Source organism: Diadema antillarum, unplaced genomic scaffold (genome assembly GCF_040938485.1).
Source record: "Diadema antillarum isolate AM-2024a unplaced genomic scaffold, OU_Dant_1.0 scf00000151, whole genome shotgun sequence".
Classification (NCBI taxonomy): domain Eukaryota; kingdom Metazoa; phylum Echinodermata; class Echinoidea; order Diadematoida; family Diadematidae; genus Diadema; species Diadema antillarum.
This window is the reverse complement of record NW_027271040.1, coordinates 2,336,248-2,361,275: the sequence shown is the minus strand read 5'-3', so window position 1 is coordinate 2,361,275 and position 25,028 is coordinate 2,336,248. Positions and strand designations below refer to the sequence as shown.

At 38.1% G+C, this 25,028-nt stretch overlaps 1 protein-coding gene across 1 annotated transcript; it reads right to left on the bottom strand.

Annotated features, from left to right (window-relative positions):
• Nucleotides 1–5,532: 5,532 nt before the first annotated feature.
• Nucleotides 5,533–23,908, bottom strand: LOC139721884 (multivesicular body subunit 12B-like). Its single transcript, XM_071633206.1, has 8 exons — nucleotides 23,805–23,908; nucleotides 21,069–21,170; nucleotides 18,809–18,905; nucleotides 17,762–17,894; nucleotides 12,400–12,543; nucleotides 7,704–7,822; nucleotides 6,769–6,830; nucleotides 5,533–5,968 (listed from the first exon to the last, which is right to left on the bottom strand). Exons 1-8 carry the CDS (start codon nucleotides 23,874–23,876, stop codon nucleotides 5,855–5,857), a joined length of 843 nt encoding a protein of 280 aa, XP_071489307.1. The 5' UTR covers nucleotides 23,877–23,908; the 3' UTR covers nucleotides 5,533–5,854.
• Nucleotides 23,909–25,028: the final 1,120 nt, after the last annotated feature.

The following is a 25,028-nucleotide window of genomic DNA, read 5'->3' as shown; positions in this document are numbered from 1 at the left end:
TTGGGTAAGATCCTCTTACTGCGCAAATGTACATTTCATTTTAGTCACAATGCCCCGCCCTGGCTCATGCATTCTCGCAAAGATACATATACAATTGTATGTACATGCAGACAGGGGTGGAACCCGGAATTCCATAAATGGGTGGCATAAACAGGGGCGGACCCAGAAATTTTGTAAAGGGGAGGCACTTCTTTCAAAATTAAAGGGGGAGGGGACACATGCTCCCCAATTGTTTACTTTTTAATTCTATTCTTTCAACCAACATAGAGGGGGCGAGCGCCCAGTGCACCCCCCTCTGGATCCACCACTGGATTATTCATTAAGTCAACCAACAACCTGGATATGAATATACAATTGTTCGGTAAATGATTATTCATTCCTTTCATTTTTAAAAAAAGGATAAGAATTGTTTGGAATGATCCCCTGTAATAACTGCAGAAACACTGTTATTAGCACTACCATGTGCGAAAATACAAACATGCAGGGCCAGCGCAGTCGTGGGGGCCGTGGGAGCTCGGGCCCCCACACTTTTGTGCACCATACAAAGGAATACACAAGGTGTCATCACTTTGGGCCCCCACACTTTTTTCAACCCGGAAGTACGTAAGTGGCACTAAAATAGAAATAGATGGAGATCTTGAAGTATGGCGGCGGTAATGTTATGTGTTTTCTCTGAAGACCTTTTGTTTATAAAACCCAGAAATGTGAGGGGAGAGAATGAGCTGAGGACCGTTTTTTTTTTTTTTTTTTTTTTTTTTTTGCTTGTCAGCTGAAGAAACCCGGAAGTGAACGTGGAGAGATGAGCTGAGGACCTCTTTTTTTTTCTTCTTCTTTTTTTTTTTTTTTTTTTTTTTTGCTTGTTAGCTCATGAAACCCGGAAGTGGGCCCCACACTTTTGAAAACACTGCGCCTGCCTTGCATGCACAAGTAAAGCATCTAATCTGTTGAAAGAAGAAAAAACAAGTTGCAAGGAAGATTGTGTAATATTCCCCCCCCCCCCCCCCACCCATCCCCACAACTCATCAAGTTTTGAAAAACACTTCTCAGTAGTATGATGCTGCCTTTGTCTTCCTCACTTAACTGAAGACAAATTAAACATTTGTTTTGTTTTCTTTGCTGTTGGTTTTTTTTTACGACAAAAATCATATGAGGACTTGATAGGTCGAGTAGGGTAAAAGGCAAAAACTTTTAACCCTCCAATGTTCACGTTGTCTCCTCTTGTGAACCCTACACAGTTTAAAGAATGCTGGGCAGGATCTGCTTCCAAAATACATGAAAGGCTGATTAACGTATTTGTCCAGTTATGTATGAACTAAGGCAATATAGACATGCTTCCGCCAATCAATCTGTGGCAATGAAACTCAAGATCTTTTAACACACACAGAAATGCAAGGAAAATATAAAAGAAAGTTGTTGTTTTTTTCCAATCAATTATCTTTGAGAGTCTAACATCATTGCATGCATTCCTAAGATATCAGGACATAATGGAGACTGAAGACAGAATTACTTCGATCAATCTGTGATAATCAAAACAGCGATCACAAAAGAAGCAAAGCTTTTACTCCGTTCATTTTATGAAATTACTCTGCTACTGTACGGGTAATGATTTGAGGCAAGAAAATGTACTAATCCCAACTTACTTTTAGCATGTGCAGAGACGCATATCTGTGCAAATCCAATGGATTTTAAACAGGATAAAGATACTATATCTGCAGAAACCAGGTTGATAAAAAGGGGAAAACAAAATGTCTAGAATAGATTTAGGAGAAATTATAGATGGCTGAATATCTTCATATTACTCTTCACTTCTTGTCAGAATAGGCCCCACATATTCTATTTGTGAAATTAAACAAACAAAAACAAATGTACAAGATGGATACATACAAGATGGATAAATACATGCACATACATGAAATTCCTATACAATCTTGGTAACAATATTCCAGAAACGTGCTCGATTCCCATCTGACAGTTGATACTCGTACCCACATTCCTAATTACGCTCACAGGTAAATTCAACAGACATGAATGATTTCCGTACTCATATTCCTGAATAAATGAACAGGCATACATGCATAAACACGGATACATGTGCACTTGTGCCTAAGTGCATGCATACTGTACGCTACTTTCCTTTAGTTACTGCTGATTTTAATTTGACTGCAAAATTAACTTGCCCTAGAGTAGTTGTTTTCTACTCTATTGCTTCCACAACAGTCACATACAAGGCACTCCCGTAATAACAAAATGGTTATATGTACAAGTGTATAATGAAATTCTCTATACACTGTAAGTGAAGTAAAATTCCAGTCCCATAATTATAATCTTATTATATCTATAGAGTGCTTAACTGTTCAGCTGCAACAAAATTTTGATGTAACGAAAGAAAACTGCAGGTCCCTAGGACTTCGTTATAACGAGAGTGCACTACATGATTTTTTTTTTCTCTGTCATTGTCATAAAGAAAAAGCATACCCATCACCCATCACCATGAATATCTAATCATTTCGCCACATACTACATTCTGTGATAGAGGAATTTTAGGGTTATCCTGATCCGATGATAAGTTACTACACTCACTTGATTTTCAGTAACCTATCACATAAACGGGAAGAATGCAGGCCACCACATAAAAAATGCTGAGCAAATCATCTACCAAGTTTCAGAGCAGGTAAGATATTCAAACTTGTGGGTAGATTTAGGATCCAATACCTTCATGCCAAGTTATTCTTATTCAAATGCTTGACATGTCTGAATTAATCACTGCAATTTTGAGCAAAATCGGGCAAGGAGTAAGGAAATCCAAGCTTTGAAAACATCAACAGTCAGTAGAGGGCAGCAGACAGCTTTTAACGTAATTGTGGACATGTCTCCAAGGTTTAATTCATAGAATTTCACATTTCTTCAACTTTTTTTATAACAATGAATTTGTGTTATTCAAAAAGCTGTAGCTTCCTCATTCCTTGTCTGATTTAGCTCAAATTTGTAACGAATAAATCAAATATGTCAAGCACTTGAATAAAAGAAACTGCATCAGAGCTACCAAGTCTCACGCATTCTGCGTGGGACTCACGCACTTAGGGGCCATCTCACGATCTTACGCATGGCACCCATTTTTCTCATGCATGGCACCCATTTTTCTCATGCATCAGGCGAAGTCTGCAACTTGGGCCTATAGTAATGAGCATAGCTCAAAGGATTATTAAAGTGATAGTTGCAATTGAAGGTATATTTCCCTTTTGTCTGTCAAAATAAGTAAAAAATAGTCACTTAAGTATACATGCACCTGATTGCACCATTAGGAGCTAAAAATTGAAAAAGTTCCCTACTGTGCGAGGGGGATAAAACCCCTCCCACACCCTCCCTCACGCACACATTCGCGCGCCAAGATGCCGAGTCATGAAAACCTCACTCATAAATTTTTTTTGAACTTGGCATCCCTGACTGCATCTGAAAGTATTGGTTTCTTAACACACTGTAAAGACTAACTGTTTACAATTTCAAAACATCCTGTGACTTCCACAGTCAAACAGGAAACGCTATGATATCAAATTTTTCATCTTTTAACAACATACTTTTTTTTTGTACTAAACCCAAAGCACCTTAAATCTGCAGTTATCTAAACTTGAGCATTTGAGATTCTATCAGGGTATCATGGTGGTAGTTTACTAATACAATATGTTCCATACTGTTTTGTTTCTTAAGAATAAAAAATATAATTACATGTATCAGACTCTATGAATACATTTTTTAACCTAATAATTTCATAACAATATTTATGGATTCATACTCGCATGTGTTTACTTCACAGAATATATACTGGAAGGAGCCACAAACACTGACACTGCTACTTTAAGTAGGAAAAGCACAAAACCAACATTCAACATGCAATCCCACTATTCCACAATAACCAATCTACAGTCTGGTTAATATGCTCAAAAGTGGAATGAGCTATTTTCTTTCTTCCACATTTAAAGGGAAATTCCATCCTGATGGTGTGTTGCTTTTAATGATAGAAGAAAATTAGCGTATTAAGTGAGTTAAATTTTTGGGGAAAAATGACGCACATATAAAAATGTACAACTTTTAACAGTAAGGCAAATATAATTGGCAACTCCATGATCTAAATGTTGACACCTTGTACTTGTTTTGTACACAAAGTTCACCAATTTTAATTTTTCTTGAAATATTTGGGCACATACAGATTTTAATCCACTGACTTTCAGGAGGACATGCAAATATATGTTAATCTTATTATGTGCATACTACGTACAGGTTTGGAAAAAAAAAATCTGTATACAAAAATGATGCTTGTCGAATTCTTTTGCACAAACCAAATAGAAAGATGCTCAGTACCTAAATCACAAATACAAGATGCATTTGTGTATGTGTGCATGAGTATGATTTTTGTCCTACATTTCTGTGATATACTTATGATCTTTCTGTTTTCATACAAAGCAATACATCAGGATGGACTTTCCCTGTAAACCCACGGCCAACAGCACCTAGTGGGTGTTGTACAGGGTCCATGGGAATCCAGAAGATTGGAAGGAAACAGTTACACGTGTCCTCTATCACTCTAAACCCTTTGACTAAACAGAATATGGCAAGGAGTGGTAAACGTTGCCTGGGATGTAGCGTGACACCGATGAGTGAGCAAGACTCAAATATGAAGCTATTGGAGAAATGGCAACCATTTTATAGTCCTACAAAATGCTACTACCCACCACGTCATTCAGTGAGACAATATTTCTCCTGCATTACACATGCACAATCAATACCATTCATTTACTAGCAACTGAAATAATTCTTTGCAAAATCAAATTTGCTACTTGCGTAAACCTTGCTTACCTACACTGCATCCACCTTTTATATAGCTAGCTATTTCAGCATCTTGTTTTACAACAGTTACAAACAAAACATAGCAAGAAAAAAAAAAATCAAGACTTATGTGGGTGAGACTAAATAACCATGTCTGCACATACACATTTCTGTAATGTTGTCACATGACATCATTCCCACAAGGTCACTACAGACATAAAAGTTGAAAAACTAACTGCAACTTTTCTCTCAGCCAATCAGGATCCAGCAGACCAAGACCTACATTTAAGTTTGCAGTTGCAACTACACTCCCTCTTTTTGAACCCTCAGTGTGCTTTGGATGCTGATTGGCACCCCATAGTTTTGGACATACTGTTCAAAGTCCCTGGCACAGAAAGGGTTAAAAGGAATTTAGGATGGTACAGTATTGGTTCGGGTGAGAATTCAGCTTTTAACTTTTTGCAAGATACACTGAGAAACCACTTTATGAAATGTAAAAAGCATGCAATTCCAAAGAAATTCATTCAAGGTTTATTTACTGAAAACTGGTTTTGATGTGGCTGAGATATCAAAAAAACAAAGTAAAGCAAAGAGATCCTAATAATGTTAGGTGAGAATGATAAGGGCATTAAGGTGCCTCTAAAACTATGTCTTACGGAACAACATAACAACCTTATCATTATTACACACTGATAAAAGGTGGGTCCCGCTTTTATTAGGATTACTTTGATTTGGATATCTCAGTCATTTAAAACCCGATTTTCATCAAACTTTGAATTCATCTTAAAATAGAATTATATGCTCTTTCACACTTCATAAGATGCTTTGCATTATCTCAAGAAATCATTATCAAAAAACATTGGAAACCTGAAGCCCCATCTCAACTGAAACTGTACCATCCCTTTAAAAATTGTGCTACTGGTGATTACAGCATCAACTTGTCCTGACGGGAGAGAGTCTCCTAGTGACATGGTAGGACCCATTCTGCTGCTTGTGCGAGATACGTGTTTCCGTAAATTCGCAAAGTTTATCATCACGAGTCACACATCGTTAATCGCTGCTTCGTCTGCACCTCAAAGTTGAAGTCATAGCTGAACTGGGAGTTGATGTCAATGGCTGACTTGTAGGTAATTGGCGGTACGTCAAACTGAAAACATTTTTTCAAAAACAGTAGAAGAAGAAAGAATCACATCACAAATCTGTCATATCAACTTTGAAAATCTACCACTTTCAGTCAGCTTGGATATGACTTCACAATGAAAGGGTCTTTATCACTATCTTGTGGTAATGGCTCATTTCCACTGTCATGTGATTAACTATGCGTACCACAATTGGGCCATTAAATTGTAGATGATCATGGAATTTTTATTTATGTCTATCACAATCTGCACCACTGTTGAAAGCATTGTCCGAATCATGGAGTAAGCACGGTGATCACCTCAAATCTAATCAGATCTTAAGGTCAGTCATGGCAATTAAGTTGATAACAGGCAATTTTTGAAAAGTCCAAAACTTTTTGTAAGGTCAATTTGAACATGGAGTGAAACTGCCCTTGAACTCATCCATAAGAGACACTTTGCAGATAATGCTGCCCTGTGTATGTTAGAATTACACCTGCAGGTTCTGCTGGTGGAAGTGGGGGGGGGGGGGGGGGGGAGGAGGAGAAATCAAACATTAACAACCTATCCCGTTCTGTTTGTTTTTAATACAGAGTATATATTTTTTTTATAGACAAAGAGCAAAAAAGGGAATATTTTTCTCTAACTACAGTTGTATTTCAAATATCAATGATTTATCCCCTTTTGTTATTTTGTACATTCTATTCATTATACCAACAGCACCAAAGGGAATATATTTTTCTCACGTGTTTGAGTCTGAATGTTGCTAGCGAGGTCCACATCCTAAGTTATAAAGATTATCAACATTTAAGATTTTTGTTTTACTCACATTTGACATGTTCGTCATGGACTGCAACACTGAGCTGATTCGGAATGGAACTCCTTCGATGGCTGCCAAGAAAAAAAAAGGTATAAAAATAGCAAATCTAATAAGCATCAACACAAAAGTTTCAACCTGTGGATCCAAGTATTGGTCACTTAATTATGGGAGTTATCTCAGCACCACAGGGAATAAGCATTAACTTTACCTTTGACCTTTGACCTTGTATTGACTTTTTTTTTTGGGGGGGGGCATTGTATGCAAACAGTTTTCAGAAGGTACTTAATGAGAGCATGAGAATGCCACAACTATTTTTGCCTCTCATTACCAAACTCGGGGTTGCTCAGTCTAAGACTTTGACACATGTTGTTCGGACACCATGTGTCGCATGAAAGTGAAAATTTCATATACAGTTGAACCTCTCGTATCTGGACAAGTCGGGACCGGGGCTCATCCGGATAAGGGATTTGGCCGGATACGGGAGACTCAATGCTTTATACATGTACATATACATACACATGTACTGATGTAGCCCATTGTAGTACCACATGTAGTAATGTGTATACTGCAACCTTTTCATTGTTACATTTGGGGATGTTTGGGGATGTTAAAATGTCTGAGGGTAAGCAATATGGAAGGAAATTTGATGTAATGTATGTTAATCATGTTGGAAGTAATATGTAATTCATGTGTGTTTGTGTAGGAGTTCTCAAGGAGTTGGGAATCCCCCTTTCCTCCCGTAATTATTTTTAAAAAAAATCACGGCGAGATTGCGTCCATATAATAGAGAGATCCGGATAAAGGGAGGCCGGATAATAGAGATTCAACTGTAACTTGAAGTAGAGTTGCAAAGAGGGGGGGGGGGGGGGGGGGATACTAAGAACAGATACTGGTATTTCATGGAATGTTCTGAAACAATCTTATTAACAGTAACATAGTCTTGCCTGAGAGAACATCGTGCTCCGAGCTGAGGCTATGTGACGTCCGAAGAGTAGACTGTCGTCTCGTCCTGGCATTGTCCCACGAGTAAGGCAGCTGTGATGTCGACGACTGCTGCGGCAAACTAGATAATCCGCATACACATCAGAAAAAGACAAAAAACAGATCTAGTGATGCTAATTAGCATGAAAAAGAGGGCCTGATATACATTAGATGAAGCTACTTTGCACATAAAAGGACTCAAACTTTGATACTGCCAGGGCTTAAATTCAGGCTTCAGCCTGAAAAATGGCACCCCTTCAGCTCTGAACAATCTTAACTTTGGTGTTCATTTTACCATTTAATTCTCCCATAATTGTTCATAAGTTATCAAGCCCAGGTACAGTATGCACTTCACTGAAAGATTTCTACCTGTTGGGAACATACAAAAGGAATCCATATATATACAAGATATACTAGCTATTAAAAGTAGTGGATTGACTGATGCTTCAAAAGGCACTTTGGACTTTGGTAACGATGAATGTACACATGTATGAGGTTGACTGTACAGTTCACTTTTCTTAATGATGAGAAGAATTCAGATTAATGAGGATAAGTATTTTGATTTAAAAGAGACTCACTCTTAAGGTACGGAAAGCTAAAATCCAGAGCCTAATTGTACACATAGAAGTTTTCATCATTTAGTTGTCAGCAAATCATCACACATTTTGTAACCAATACCCCTAGATACAGTCATTGTACCTTGTATATCTATTTCGGTCTCATAATTGCATGACTACCAGGGTGTAGATTTGTTTTTCAGTAAAGTCTATACGAAGAGACAATTCTTGATTGGTACATTATCTATATAAAAAGTGGCAGACCTCTTTTGTTTCATAGCATGCACAAGGAATTGTCTTTCACTCCAGTAGAGTAACGTTACACATGATTCTCTCACTACTATCTTCTGTTAGTCCCCTTCCCATCCCCCATTCCCTCCCCCCTCCCCCCCAAAAAAAGAGGGGTTATCCCATTAGACCAACACCCACTAGTCACACAGCCCACGAGTTCGACATTGAAAACAGGTCCATGAGTCATGGACTCATACACCTCACGAGTCATACAGCCCATGAGTTCGACACTACAGGTAAAAACAGCCCACGAGTTCGACAGATACAACAAGGGGCTTAATGTGTCGGTCTCATGGGCCTTGTTAGCTTAGTGTCGAACTATTGGGCTGTATGACGCGTGAGCTGTGTAACCAGGGAGGTGAGACACCTCCCTGGTGTAACTCATGGGATGTATGACTTGTGAGGCAGAACTGTATGACTCGTTGGTGTTGGTCTCCTGACGTGCACCCAAAAAAGATACATGTACATTGTAGGGAACAGCCTAATAAAAAAACAACAAAACATCCATACTTGGTGGTAAAAACAATACCCTATGTAACATTATGCAACTTTGGCTTTACATGCAATAAATCATTGATTTTTGTACACCTGTTTGTTCAGTTTCAAGAAAGGTGACTACTGGTATGACTATGTAACAAGGGGAGGGGGTGGGGAATGCCCCTGCAAACTATGTAAGCTGGGTGCAGAAAAACACCACTGCCTGGTCCTTTGTACATTTTACTTCATGCCTACAGTACATATGCACAGTACATGCACACCTTTTGGTTCACCGACAAGTCACATTTCACAAGGGAGAAAACGAAACCAAGCCGAACACACAAACTATCAAAATAACTAGCTCTGTCCTGCACGTGCATGGAGCTAAGCTTCCAAAAGTACCGGAAGTTATCTATAGCTCAAATACTGTTTTTCATCTGTTCATTTTCATAGATTCTGGAAATATTTCCGGGTGCAGTATCAGTTGAATCCTGTTTGGCAAAAATGAAAGGAAGTACAGTATGTTTGAGTTCCTGAAAAGGGTTGATTTCAATCCTGTTGACCTGTTACCCCCATATGTTGAGGAGGAACTAAAAGTGGGAATAAACAAGGGATCAAAGTGATATTACTCTCCCTGTTATTAAGCCCTTTTTCACCAATCGTCTTCTCTCACAGAATGACCTGTGATCACCTCTACCCAAGGGCCCTGTTTCATGAAGAGTTAAAATTGAGGGTATCGCCAATACGTAGGTGCCGTGTGCAGAGCAGCGTTTTAGAGGCATTATGGGATAGCTCATGTGGCAAACTAGCAAAGGTTTTGGCTGCACATGCACTTACAACACACTCTGTCTTTATAAAGAGGTATTTTTTAATGAAGATTTCTTCGCTTTCCATCATGTGACCAGCACATTGAAGCCTTACAGTAGTGAACCATGACTCGAGTGACCGCAAATCAGTAAAGCTTAGACATTTTCAACTCTTTTTAAGCTGAATTATGGCCAAGAAAAAAAGGGCTAACAACGGAAAAGCAGACAAAGAACTCCATTGAATCGTATGGGAACTGCGACTTGCGTTAGACAACAGGAAGCGAACAATGGACCGAGGAATCCCACAGTGCACCTGTGACAGAGCTCTTTAGCGTGTGCAGGAGTTTTTTACGTTATTGGCGATAGCGAGAATTGATTTTAACTAAATTAATGTTATGGTACAATTGTACCTGGTACCTTCTCATGCCCCTAAATTTTAGCCTGCTCCTTACGGGAACCTGGGCCCTGTTTTATGAAGAGTTAAAATTGATTATATAGTTGATTTCATGACTTTACCTTTTGATAAAACGGGGCCCTGATATAACAGGTTCCCAAAATGTAGACAGGAGTGTCTGCATTCATGGTCTAAATTCAATTTTATATGTGTTTTATATGCTTTCTTCTATCAATACCTGTTCTTTTTCTGTATCACAATTGTGTGTGTTTTTAATCTACCTTTTAACTGTTCAATGGCAAATGCAGTTGACCGTGAAAAGGGGATACATATTCTGCTTTACCGCTTTTCACACAGGTGGATTACCAAGCTGTCCATTCTTTGTTGACGGGGGAAAAAAAAAACTTATTTGATAGCACTGAAGGTTCTCAGAGAATTGTACAAGGAACAGGTTAAGTACGGTAGGAAGAAGCAGTGTGGCTACAGTACACTGCTCACAGACATACTACTTCTGATCATCTTAAAGGGACGCAGTCCTCACGAAATAAAAAAAAATATGTTGTTGTTGGTACCTCCAATGAACTACTTTCATCAAAAACAAACTTTCAAATCACCAAATAAGCTCGTACATTTCGGTTTCACAAAAGTGTGACTCTGCAAATGAGCAAGTCTTGGCGGAGAGTCATACGTCATCGATGCACAACTCTTTCCAGCGGTGTTCTGCTCGTCATCCCTAGTTATTTATAAATACATGTTTACTATTTATTTTTATATTAATTGTATATACCTTGAAATATTTTGTTTGAAATAATAAAACCACATATTGTCACATTTTATGAAAAAATCAGATATGATAATTTTGAACACTTAAATTGGTTTTCTGAGGCACGGCTGTCAACTTGAGAGTAGGGCATCAATGACGTTGCACCTTTTGGCAGGCTCTTACTCGATCGCTTGCAGGAATCATTTTTTAAAAATCGCGTACGGAGACAATTTTTGATGTCCACGCGTATAAATTGGTGAAAGGTTATATTTTTTACTCTTCTTAATTATCAGTACAGTGAAAATCTCAGGACTGCTTCCCTTTAAATACACCACTTAGCATGAAGTACCAGAATCTCAATAACCAGATTGATTCTATGAAATCACTATGTTATGTATGCATTGACTGCTTCCAGATACAATGTAGGTATTGGGGACTGGGATTTCAGAAAAGGGGGTGCATATACATTGTATTTCAGTCTATGGGCTTTGTGTTTAATATGGATATCACAAGAGTGCTACAACAGCTAAAAGCATTCCCGCAAGTATAGACTGGTGAATCACACACAAATGGGTTCCAAACAGCTCACAGCAATTTCATTCCGGTATCAAATAAAGTATCAAAAAGTACATACATCATGAATAAGAAGGCGAAAAGATATGTATTTTTTACACAGAAATTCAGGCTGACTGACATACCCATAACAGTATGTGTGGGAATATCTGTGGAAAGAGAAATAAGAAGGGTAAACAAACCATTGTAGAAATGTAACTTACACCACAAATCTGTCAACACACTTTAAACTATCTGATGAATGAAATGAATGCCATAAATGGACACCCATAAAGATACACAGATGAATGAACAGCCAAAGAAAGTAGTGTTTATACTGCATTAAACACCCCGAGATCTGTGATAGAACACAATTGTTGTAGCCCCGGTCAGACCACACAAAACTATGCATAGTTTGAATGAAGTGAAACTACCCATCGTTTCAGTCTCCAACAAGCATAATCCACACAGCGGGTAACTGTGTGCCCTACTTCAATACTAAGTATTTAAAAATACAAACACCCAACAGCATGCGAAATAATTTGCACTATAGGCCAACAGCTTGAATATGAACTTCTCGATGTTACAGCCATGCGTGGCCACACTGTACAAAACTACCCCTAGTTTTGCGGGAAGTTTTGCTAGTAACTTCTCAAGAAGTTTGCCATCAAATTGTCTGTTACTACGCAGAGCCATGTACTGGGTAGCACAACCATGCATAGTTTCAGAGTGTGACTGCGGCTATCATTTCACTTCCATGACAGTCATTTTTTTTTCAAATTTCTGCAGAACAAGCTACCAAACCTGCTGTGAACTTACCCTGAGGAAGCCGGTGGTTGCGGAAGGTTCTGTCGCGGGGCTGGGATCGGTGCCTGGCGGAGAGCAGGGGCTGTCTCTGGGGTCACCGGGGTCAATGGTTTCAGAGTGGACATTCTAAGGAACAGGTTAATTCCATTGATATCCCTGTCAAGCAGCAGATAGGAGGGGTATTAAAGAGAGAAATGGCAAGTTGACGGGATCGGATAAGCTGACAGTCATGACCAATGTCCAAATGTATCAACATACATGTATGTAAACAAGTTGTGAAAGTAATACTCACCAAATTTTGGAGCTGGGTATCACAAATATTGAGTGACTACTGACAAAAAGACAAATGTATAGCACAGAAGAACTGGGTTTGCTGTTTGCCAAGAATTATAGTACACACCAAGTCCAAATTGACTTTCATATTACAAAGGAAATCTTAAAAACAAAACCAGAATCCAAGAGATTTCATCAAGATCAGACCCTCAGACAAGACAAAGAAAGAAAATGGGTGGAATGTTAACCCATTGGCCCGAATTCACGAAGGTGGTTTAACTCTTAATAAGCCAGACCCCAAACCCCTAACATGCCAGATGTTTTTACCCACCGCCAGAAAGTTTGCGAAATGGATTGACAATATAATTTAAAACTGCCATATCTTTGAAACTATTGACTGCTTTGAATTGAGTTCTTTGCAACAAATATCAAGAAATGATTTTTCTTTCGTGTCATGTAGTCAGTTTGCTGTAACATCTATCTGAACCTGAAATATTGCAGAAATAATAAATATAATTAAAAAATCATTATAAAGTTTTGTGTAGTATGGAAAGAAAGAGTCCGTCGTGATTTTTCTTCAATAGAACACTCCCTTGACTCTGTGAGAATGTTTTAGAGCTACATTTCCTCTTTGAAATGATAACAAATTTGTCTTCTAGAGTTGTATAATTCCAAAGATATTGGCAGTTCAATTTGTCTTTTCAATTTCATTTTCTGCCTCGGTAATTCATTCCCAAATCTGTGTCCTTTAGTCCCAGATCCTGTATTTGAAACTCAAGTAAATCCCGGGTCCAGTCCTGGAAGAGTGTCTTTTGTCCACTTGAGAAGGAAACACCTCTAATCCTTCTTTTGTCTCGACTACAACCGGGCGTACTCTATTGAAATCGGCGGGCCTTTGTCCGCGAGGAGTTTGTGTTCGCGCAATTCCTGGGTTTACAGGTCTACTTTCTGTCCACTGTACATGTGCATAGACAAGAACAAAAGCGTGTTCTTCTTTTGTATAATATGCTAGCGTGGGGATGATTAGTGAAGTTCACTATCCAAGACAAAAGGATGAAAGAATTGAAGGACGAACGAAAGCTTGAACCTCTTTGAGGGACAAACTGAAAGCCGCTCCCGCAGGAGAGCTCCCAAGCAGAACAATGCGAGTGGAAACGTATCATAGACAACACACGCACATTCAGTAGCATACACACGCATGGTTTATCAGTGAGAAATTTGATCTATACACATCTTGCAGAGGGTGCGGTCTCTGCGGATTTTCCTGAGGTGAAGAAATACATCAAGCTGAAAAATCACACATTTACTCAAAATTTTCCAATGTAAGTATACTCATATTTTTAGTGGAAAAATGGCGATGCTAATCAGCTACCAGTAGATATAAGTGGCATTTTCTTGTTGTAACGCATTTTGGTACCACAAGAACTTAAATGACCAATGTTTTTCGCGCTCTTCTTAGTCGCCGATCAGAGACCATGGCACGTCAGGACTAAGGTCGCCGTTCGGCGACCATGGCACGTTAAGAGTTAAACTTAGACCATGGTACAAATTTAGACCATAGTCTAAAATAAGCGTTAAATAGGCGTACCAATACATGCGCACATCAATGCATGTTTTTTTACTGGATGCCTGTTAGCGTACGCAATCTGTCAATCATATCTACGCAGAAGAAATATACTATAAACCATGGTTAAAAATTAAGACCACCTTCGTGAATTCGGGCCATTGTGGACAAGTCCTGAGTATACTTGGGTAAGCATCATTGGGAAATGCCTATTATAGCAAAATCAAACCATCCTCAACGGGTTAAATTTAGATACATGTCCTTTCATTGTGCTAGAAATGTTAATAAAATGTTGAATTCCTTATATACTAATTATACTGTATTTCTATCATTTTCTTTTGCATTTATGACACACACTGTTGTAGTTTTCTAATCCAGCAATGTCAGCATAAAAACTTTAAAATCACTCTTTCACAGATTCTCTGATTAAATGCACAAACTTCACTGATGTGTTCTATTAGCGTTGCTGCATTCAGTCAAACCACATTATATCTGTTTCATTCTTCTTTCATCTTCTGCATATTTTCACATAACAATGATGTTGATGGCAACCTCACACAGCAGCTGCACATACAATGAGTTTACAATGACACCACGGCGTAACTGGTCTCCCGTCTGACCTGTGCATAAAACTCTTCACTTTTTACGTTTATAAATTCAGACAGGAAATTATATCAAAGAACTCATATCCTTCCTATCAACCTTTTTAAATTTTGTTTTTCTATGTTGAAATAACCTGGCAAATGATGGCTGCAAGGGAAATAAAAGTTGTAGTTGCCATTACTCATTGAAAAAAAAAAAAAAACTTTTTTTTTCTGTGCAAACTAATGGGAGAGTTGCAAGCTAATCTTATTATTCCCACACAAACTTTGGATATAAATTTGAAGACTTTATTATTGCACTGCAAATGTTTCATGGGACTCCTTCCATGGCATTCATCATTTCCAGTCCATTAATTACAGCTTACTAGATTGTGGTATGGAATTTTACCTTTGAAGGGGACTGCTAGGCGGTGCAAGACTTTTTACTGTTTCTGCACTAGAAAAACACAAATGCCACTGAAATTTCTATACTAAACATGGCTATGATTTCTGTTCTGAGAATGCACACATGCATACGCAGTGGTTGCAACTGCTGTTCATGCAAGAGCCATTGATACTGATATCACTCTATGTTGCATCAATTGCATTGAGTGCTGCATCGTGTCAGAGAGGTAACCCCGTGAGCTATATTGCACAAATTTTGTCCTTTTGTGGAGTCGGCAGGAACTTTCAAGATGAGTACAGTACTCTATGCGTAATCGGGTATCGCATAAATGGGTAATCCGTCTAATTGGGTAGTAATGTCAAAATCAGTTCCGATGCACATTAAAACTACCTGATAATCGGGTTGCCTTTCCGCATAAATGGGTAAATAATTCTCTTCTTATCTAATTTCTACCCACATTTTATCGCAGATACAACACTTAGAAAACATGAATGTCAAATTTCCCACGGCTACTCGCATTCTCTGCTTAATTTGCAGAGAAGACCGATCATTTGGGGAGTGATTAGACATGAAAACACATGCACGAGTACCGGCTTGCCACAAGTAAACGAACATTACACATACAGCTGGCACTCACAACTGCGTATAGACAGACAGGAGTTGAACACACTTGCGCTCCACCCTTGCTCCACAACAACATTCACAATATCCGGGGAAGTTTGAAACGAAAATCAGACCATTCACCAGCTCCTTTTACTTTTCCCCAAGTCACTTCTCGAAAAGTAACCCGACGTTCTACGTGACTAGTGCACGCAAAGAGACGTGTTCATTTCGGAAACACGCTTGCCTGTTAGCGAGGCACGGAGTCTATAGTCAAACGACAAAGTTTTCTAAAGACATAATTTGTCCATAAAAAAAAAGTATAAGGTGTATTTAAAGGTATAATGTGCCGTGCAAGCACGCGTGTTAAGAATACAGTGTAGCTGTTTGGTGCATTGTACAATACATGTACATACACAATGTGTGTGTCAATAATTGTAAATGAGACGTGTTCTTCTGTTAATCGGGTACTCCGCTTAATCGGGTAACAAACGCCATGTCCAAGCCTACCCGATTATGCGGAGAGTACTGTATTAATAGCTTGAAAATTGATTTGCGGCTGGTAAACGTACTCACATGCTGTAGAAGAAATGAAGTCCATTTGAAAAGGAACCCTTTAAAGGCTACAAGTACAACTACCAGTAGGATTGACACCTTGAGGTTTTAGTTTGTTGCATGAAAATGATATCTCTGGCATTCTTTGAGGGCCAGGCATAGAATTATGAGCACATTGCATGTAATTGCAAGAATCACCAGCATGAAGCACAAAGTTTACAGCAGCCAGAGTTCAGGAAGCTAGAAGGAAGTTCTAGGGTTCTACTTGCTCTCTCATGCTACATGTATCTTAGCCTTATTTCTTAACCTTTGACTCTAGTAAATGAGCCGTAATCCTCAAGTACAGATTTCCGGCAAGATTATTACTTTATAAAGCCTTGTTGTTGCGGGTGTTTTTGCTCTTTCAGGTTAGTGGTAACATAGGTTAGGTTTACAAATTATGTCAACTTGTCATCACTTTGTGGCATGAGGCTTAGAAGTTCGATGTTGCTTTTCATTTTCTATGGATCATGTTGCACAGATATTTTAGCATTTCACTGCAACAACAGTTGATAATAAGCCTCATGAACAGTACACTGAAACTCAATCAACTTTCTAATATACCCCATTGCTCAACTTGCAGAAATATGCCAGGCAAAGGCATCCAAGGTCAAGCTACAGTGTTGTATAGTCAGTGTTTAGGCATGCACAGTTCTGAGATTTAAAGTGACCAATTTTGAGCTGTGTGACCTTTTTTCTTCTTCCTCTTCTTCTTCTTTTGATGTGTTTGTGTATGTGTGAAAACGGTGGTGAATAAAGTAAATTTTTGCATTACGATCCAAAAACTAATAAGTCTTGTGTGTAATTACACAGAGTTATTACACACAAGAGTGCTGCATTCTACTTCCTTCTTTGTGGCAACATGCTGGAACAACCAAAGGCAGAGACAAGGCTCTTGTCCTTTTCCTGTGTGTCCGTATCCTTTTATGTCGCCCTTGTGTGTTCACTATCCACATTTAACCTATCGCACAACTCATGAAAAAAGGACAAGGGAACTTTGCCGCTGTTGCTGGTTCCAATAAGGTTCGTTGTCCCCACCCACTGGCCTGTCTGCCATGCACATCGTGTCCAAATATGGCCTGCATGTATTACAAATGCACTCTTCGTGCATTTACGTGCAATACTCATGCTTGGTACTGATGACAGGCACTTCAGAGATCAAATGGGAAATGTTTCTTTTAAACTTGTAACTGCCCATGCATATTATCAGCGTTGTGATTGTGATGCAAATCATCCAAAATATATCAAGCACCATTTACGAAGCTCTCTCTCTGTTATTGAGCCACAGAGGGCATTATTGCTAATTGTGGGATGGAAAATACCGCTGCCAAAGGCAAAGTCATCTTGACTACTCACCCTCGAGGAGACACCTCAACAGGTTTAGTCTTGATCTTGCCCGAGGTGAGAAATATCTCGCTGACCGCTTGTTGGGTGGAGTTCCGGTTGAATAACTTAATCACAAGGAGCTTCTTCTTCAGCACTGCTTCGCCTGAAGTGTCAAATGGGAAGGGGGAAGGGGGAAGGGGGAAGGGGAAGGGGTGGAGAAAGGGGTGGGGATAGGGGAGGGGAAGGGTGGGGAAGGGGTGGGGAAGGGGTGGGGAAGGGGTGGGGAAGGGGTGGGGAAGGGGTGGGGAAGGGGTGGGGAAGGGGTGGGGATGGGTGGGGGAACGGGTGGGGATAGGGGTGGGGAAGGGGTGGGGGAACGGGTGGGGAAGGAGTGGGGGAAGGAAAATAGGTGGAGGTGTCTTTTTCTTCCGGCACTGGTTGCAGCAGGGCAAACCCCAATTTACACTAAAAACATATACCCGGTCTCTGACTGACTGAAATAATACAGCAAATGGACAAGATCTGGGAATGTACATATGTACTGGAAACATACAATGCCTCCTCAGAACAATTTATAGGCTAATGAATAGTGCAGGGCTGCACACTGTTAAACCCATTTTTTCTACTGGCCTGACCTGTCTGTCAGACCAGTAGGTACCAAGTTTTTATCATCATTCTATACATTTCATTTCTGTATGCTGGCCCATTCCTATGGAATAGACTCCCACAAAACATTTGCAATCTGTCCTCTCTAAGTGAGTTTAAGGGCTCACTTAAAACCTGGTTATTTAGACAAGATTTTTTGTAAACACTTCCTTTATTCCTTTTCTCATACCTCCTTTTCACTGGTTTTTTTCTCTCTGCCTCTCTTTCTTGTGCCATGAGCATCTATTCATGATGGACACCGGCGCATTACAAGTGTTCATATTATTATTATTATCATACACTTTCCTTATAATCAACTATCGCTCATTGAAATAGCCCCATTTTCAAAAAATCACTGTTAATCAGGACTGATCAAACAGCTTACAAGTGGCCCGGCTAAAACACAGCCACAAGATACTGTTCAACACATACCTGAGTCATACGTTGTCCCCAAACAGGAGTAGCCAGCTGGAAAGGCTTCGTTCTCCTTGATGACCATGACATCAATCAGGACATTGTTTCCCGCCAGCTGCAATGCAAAAGTGATTGAATTGAATTGAATTGAATTGAATTTAGTGTTTTATTGTCCACAATGCTAATGGGGAAATGCGCCTTCCACCAGTGTTACATACAAGACATAAGCACAGATAACAATTGTTCAAAGAACAACATATGCGTGACAAATTACAAATAACATCAAACAAAAATATAATATTGCAATAATTGTTACAGAAAATAAAAGTTAACCATTATATTCACAATACATCTTACAATGTACATATATCATTTAATTCAATGGTTTCAATAAATTCCATTTCATAATAAAAATAATTATCATCATTAAGAATTCAGCAAACAAATCTTCTCTATCCTAATCAACATCTTCATCTTCTACATTATTCTCCTTCATTTACAACTCATCATTCATCTTCATATATCTCGTATATATCTTAATCAACATAATTATCAGAACATCTAACCAAAACATGATATATTATAATCGAGTCACAACAAAACAAACATCAATTATTCATTCATAAACATAAAATTCCCTGTTGATATAACAATTAATGAGATGCAAGATTTCAAGCAACAAGAAAAGACCAGTGCTATAACCTTTCTCTTACAAATTTGCTAATTGTTATCAAATGAAGTCAAGTGTATCCTAAAAAGAAAAACAAAAAGCCAACAAACAACCCTGATGCTGTCACCTCAGCAAAGACATAACAATCACTCTTCTGGATGCTCCCTTTTCTCTCAGCATGGAGGATTATGGATTTGGATTGCTGTCAAACACATGGCAGCTCTGCAACTTCCCCCTTTGAATTGTTTAAGCCCAAGTAAGTTTTACAGACTTTTCAACACAAAGGCTGGGGGTTCTGCATTCTAATTGGCACATGAGCTTCCCGACATAAAACACTCAGATCTTTTTTGTTCTGTTGTGTTTGATTTGCTTGTTCTTACTTGTTACATTGAGGACTTGATATTCAGATTAAGGTTCAGAGTCAGGTTTATGGATCCAAATTTAACATGAACAATCTATAAACCATTGTAGAAGGTATAATTTGCTATGTCTCATTTTAAAATGTTTGCATAGTTTTGTCTGCACAGTCATGGGTCTGATGCTTTGAAACATTCCACTTGTATTGTGAGTTGGCTTTTTCTGCTGGTTCAACTTGAACAGTCTGGACTGTTTGAGGATTGAAAGAATGCAAAACTGAGAAGAAACATGAAGAAAAAAAAATTATTACCCATAATAGCACCAGTCATTCGCATGTTACCCAATTTTGTATTTAATGGGAACCCGTCATTTGAAATCCTCTGCCACATACGTGTGGAATTGAGCATGAATCTTAACCCTAACTAGGCCGGGCTATTTAGGTAGATCATAGAGCCGGGGGGCGTCGACCGCGCGATCACGCCGAAAATTTGCACACACATTGCCTATGACGTAATTTAAAGTACCACGAAGTTAAATTTTTGAAAATCATCATTTATGCTTAATTATGCTAATTTATGCATAATGATGCATGAAATCAGACAATTTGGTATAAATCACTAAATAAAGCTCAAAATGGGCACATTTTCTGTGTTAATACTAGTGTCCTGAGCAAATATACAAATGTAAGAGAAAAAAGTTGTGTCATCTGAAAAAAAAAAGTATTTTATTGTTTTGTGAATTTATGTATTTCTTTGTTTTTTCGACTTTATGTTTTTCATTGTTTTTTCGATGAAACTTGTCCGCGACATTGTTCCGAACAAGAAAATATGTTATTAATTGATTTTGATCAATAAAACCCTCAAATAATCATGCTTTTATGAAATTTGCCTGCATGCACAGTTTGCATTGAAATTGTACACGAATTTACGTTTTTGAGCAATTTTTGGTCTGACATGCACATACATATTTATGCGCAACTTCGGAACCGCGCGCCCAGACATCGCAAATTTTGTGTCAAAAGATGTGGGAGACCCGAAAAGTCATGAAACGTCGCGGCGTTAGCTTTTCACCTTAGCATACATCGCGCGAAACATCGAGGGGGCCCCCCCCCCAGCCTAGTTAGGGTTAAAGTTCATCACATTCTGTTTTACACCTACCAACGATAGGGTATAATTTACTCATGAATACATTTTCATTACTCATTGAAATCTCATGAACTCTATTGAACTCATTCAATACCACCATACTCACTGGATTGATTTTCTTTGTGTAGCACAGATATCGTGTGACCTTCTTCCTCAACACTTTATCCTTCCACAGGTCCGCATCCTGGTTATCCGTTGTCGTTTCAATCTGAAAAACGAGAATAGAATGCTACATGTACGTCAGGGCAAAACCAACATCCTCCTGCCGTGTTGTCAGGGTAAACCAATATCCTCATGCATACATCAAATTGTCGGTGGATGGCAAAAGCTTTTCAAAGCTGCATTATTATTCAGCAACATTATTCTGCAGGCATCATTATGTCAGAGATCCACATTCCCTCTGTTGTTTACATCATGACTTTAAAAGTCTCCACATTCTCAAATGTTGCACAAAAATTTCCACAATATTGAGAATCACAAATTATGTAGATTTACTGCACCAATACCATTACTAGGTACTTAACAAGTAGGGATATTTTCTTATATTCCATCTTAAAACAATTTCCTACAATTAATTGTATTTACATACTTGTTTCCTGTTTTCATACTTGTTACAATGTAATAATCACATCCAGGCACAAATCTTAAACAGTCCAACTAGTTCATGATCTAAAAAAACAAAAACAAAAACAAAAGACAAAAACTTTTGGTACGGGTACTGTAAACCCCTATTCCATCAGCACCTTCAAAGCTCATGGCATTTGCCAGACCGGGGGATAAACATAACACAACTTGCTACATCCTGGTACAGGTGATGACTTGACTCAACACAAAATTGTGGACCACTGACAGAAACCACAAACCCACACATGGAATAACTAGGTTGTCTGACAGGAAACACAGACTGTATCATAAAAAAATTGGATTTATCCACTGAAAAGGTTTGCATGCTCATATGCTCACTATGAGAAATAGACACAAAGTTGTCCACATGTATACCCCATTTTGCAATAACATGGTGTATGTATACTCAAGGAGAAATTTTGACATTATGCACACTGCAAATAGAGAATAGACATGATACAGTTATTGTGTGCTTTATCAGGCCTAATCAATAAATTGTCTAGAATTATGTACAGTACACCTCTCTTCATTGATCACATACTATCGCAATTTCATGAAGCACTTTGTGTACATTTGTGTAGTTGAAAGCAGGGCTACAACATACTGCACTACATTTTTCTACATAAAAGCTCTGTAAAAACATAATGAATATATACCAAATTATGTGATTGCACAATCCTGTCTTTAAGTTTGGTTGGACATCCTAAATCAATAGCTATTGAAATGTTGCATAACACTCTGTAATACCAGCATACACCACATATTGATATAGTTCAATGCCAATTTCATATGTTGGCTGACGAGTACTATCAATAGTGTCTCCCATCAGCAAAACGAGGTGTATCGTCTTCTACTTGTACAGTGTAATTTGATTGTCCATTTGTTCCATTCACTAATTAAAAATTACTTATGAAAATCTTTTGAAGATACTGACTCACAATATATTATCAACTTCAAATTGAATTCATTTCCACCTTATGTTCACAAAAAGAGAAACTGAATGAAAATACCTATCATAAACCAATAACATTTTATATTACCTTTTGATAGAAATGATAGTCGAAACATATTCATAGCGAGAACACAATACAAAATACTAATTAGAACTAAACCTGGATGGACCTACACAAAATTGAAAGCACAGCTGGCATAGGGACCTGAATTATGCTTGATATGATTAGAATTCTATATTGTTTTATCATATATCGAGTATGAATTGTACATTACACAGAAAAGGCATGTGAGAGAGGGAGAGAAGTTATTTTTTAAGCCTTGGAGAACAGATTGTGCAGAGTGATCTGACATAAAGCTCTGCTGTCAATTCTAACTCAGTTCTGAATATTCTACACCTCCTTTTTATAATAAAGGCCATTTCTTTTGCAACAGCTGCTGAGAATAACCATGTTCCCCCTCAAACTTAAAGCAAACAGGTCAAATTCAAATTTGTGATAAGCTGCTGGATGGCATAGCCTATAAAAGTTAAGAAATTCACTCCACAAGTTAATCACTCTCATAAGAAAGAGAAATATACTCCCTACAGAACAGTGCAAAAATGATCGAAATTGAATTTAAGAAATAAAACTTTGACATGCTAAAATTTCAAAATTGTTCAAAAAAATTGTTCTTGACCTGTCCATCACATCTGCAAGTTGATATCGTGCTCTCATAATATCTTATTCACTTCATGGACAAAAATGACAAAAATGTAATATTTCAGCTGTATAAATGAAAAAAAAAAATTGCCTTAAAACCACCCAAAATAAGAACAAAATGTTAACTCTGACATATTTTGGTACGGGAAATACATGTACATGTAGGCCTATACTTTAACTTGTATAAGATAAAAATATCAATTTTCCTGAATTTCATAACATACAGGTGGTACATGAATGATTAATATGAGGGCATGCACCATTAACTCGCTCATCTGAATATTTACAAGGACGTCAAGAAATATTTTCCGCAGAAAAGCGAAATTTGAAAACATAATTTCTTGCTTATTTCTTATCTGAATTTTGTTGTTTTTGCAATGTTCTGTAAGGATTTTTAAAATAAATTCTCTTTCTTTTAAACTTTATATATTTTTGAGGTGAATTTCCACTTTAACCCATTGACGCTGTTTCATTTTGCTACGACACACATTTCCCATAGCCATTTGCCCGAGTACATTAGGGACTCGTCCTCAACAGGTGTTAATAAGAAAAGAGTTTTTCCTTACCACTTGATATCCTTCAGGGCATCTATTCTTGTCAGCCAAAATACAGATTCCTGTGATTGGATCATCAGCCATATTGTCTGTCAATTACCTGTAGATTCTAGCACCTTGTTGGAGGGGGGGGGGGGGGGAAGGGGAATAAATGGAGTAACATTAAAGGCATATTAAATTCATCATTTTTCAGATCAAACGAAACCCTTCCATTAGTGCTTTAAATAGTTCTAAAATGTGAGTTAGGGATAGAAACAACCACTGTACAAATTTGAATCAGTAAAATCGATGTTACATCCTGTGTCTTGCTAACTATATATATACAAAATGTGAACAATAGTTATCATAGAAATGTTTAGAAACTAAACCGTTTACAGATACTGTTTATTGAAAAAAAAAATACCGTCAAAATCTCCTTATATTTTAGGCTTTATTGCGAAAATTTTATATGGTAGGATGTTTTGTGGTACGGTACAACAAACCTACGCATACAGATACAGTGTATACATGTATCAAATCTGATCTCTTGGACACTATCTACATCACTGCTCCCATGATCCCACAAAGGTAAATCAAGCCTCTATGTTCAAAATTATATGACTGATCTCTCCAAAGTTTTTACAACTGATGGACTTTCAGAGTTTCAGTGAAGACTTCATGAGACTTTACACCATCATTTTCACAATGATTAGTAATGGTTTTGCCCTAACTATATACAGCCCAGTTATATACATTACTGTATAACTTGCTTCGCATGGCATCTGGTCGGGCTAGGTCTGTCCCATAACATTACGCATGAATGATAGAAAATAATTACTTGGTGACAATGTAAAAAAAAAGGGGGGAAACAAAATCCATAAGTAGGCCCTATAATCTATATCTAACTGTTAGATGTCATGAGAACTTGATTGATGTCTAGTATAGTAAGGAGTTATTTCTGATTTCTGTTTGAAAATATCATCACACACTGTCACTGGACTGGGACACAGTTTCAAAATTCATATCACTGACTGACTCAAGGTTGTGTTCTTTTAAACTCTATAGGCCCTAGAGGTTTTCTATGCAATTGGTCATAACAAAACTAAGCAAAACCGTCATGGCCTAATCTACTGTTGGGATTTTTCTCTATTTTTCTTTTCAGATGCATTTTTTTTTTGGGGGGGGGGGGTGGGGGTGGGTCCAGAAAAACGCTTTTAATTGAGGCCATATCTGGCTATCTTTCAAAGGACCAGTAGT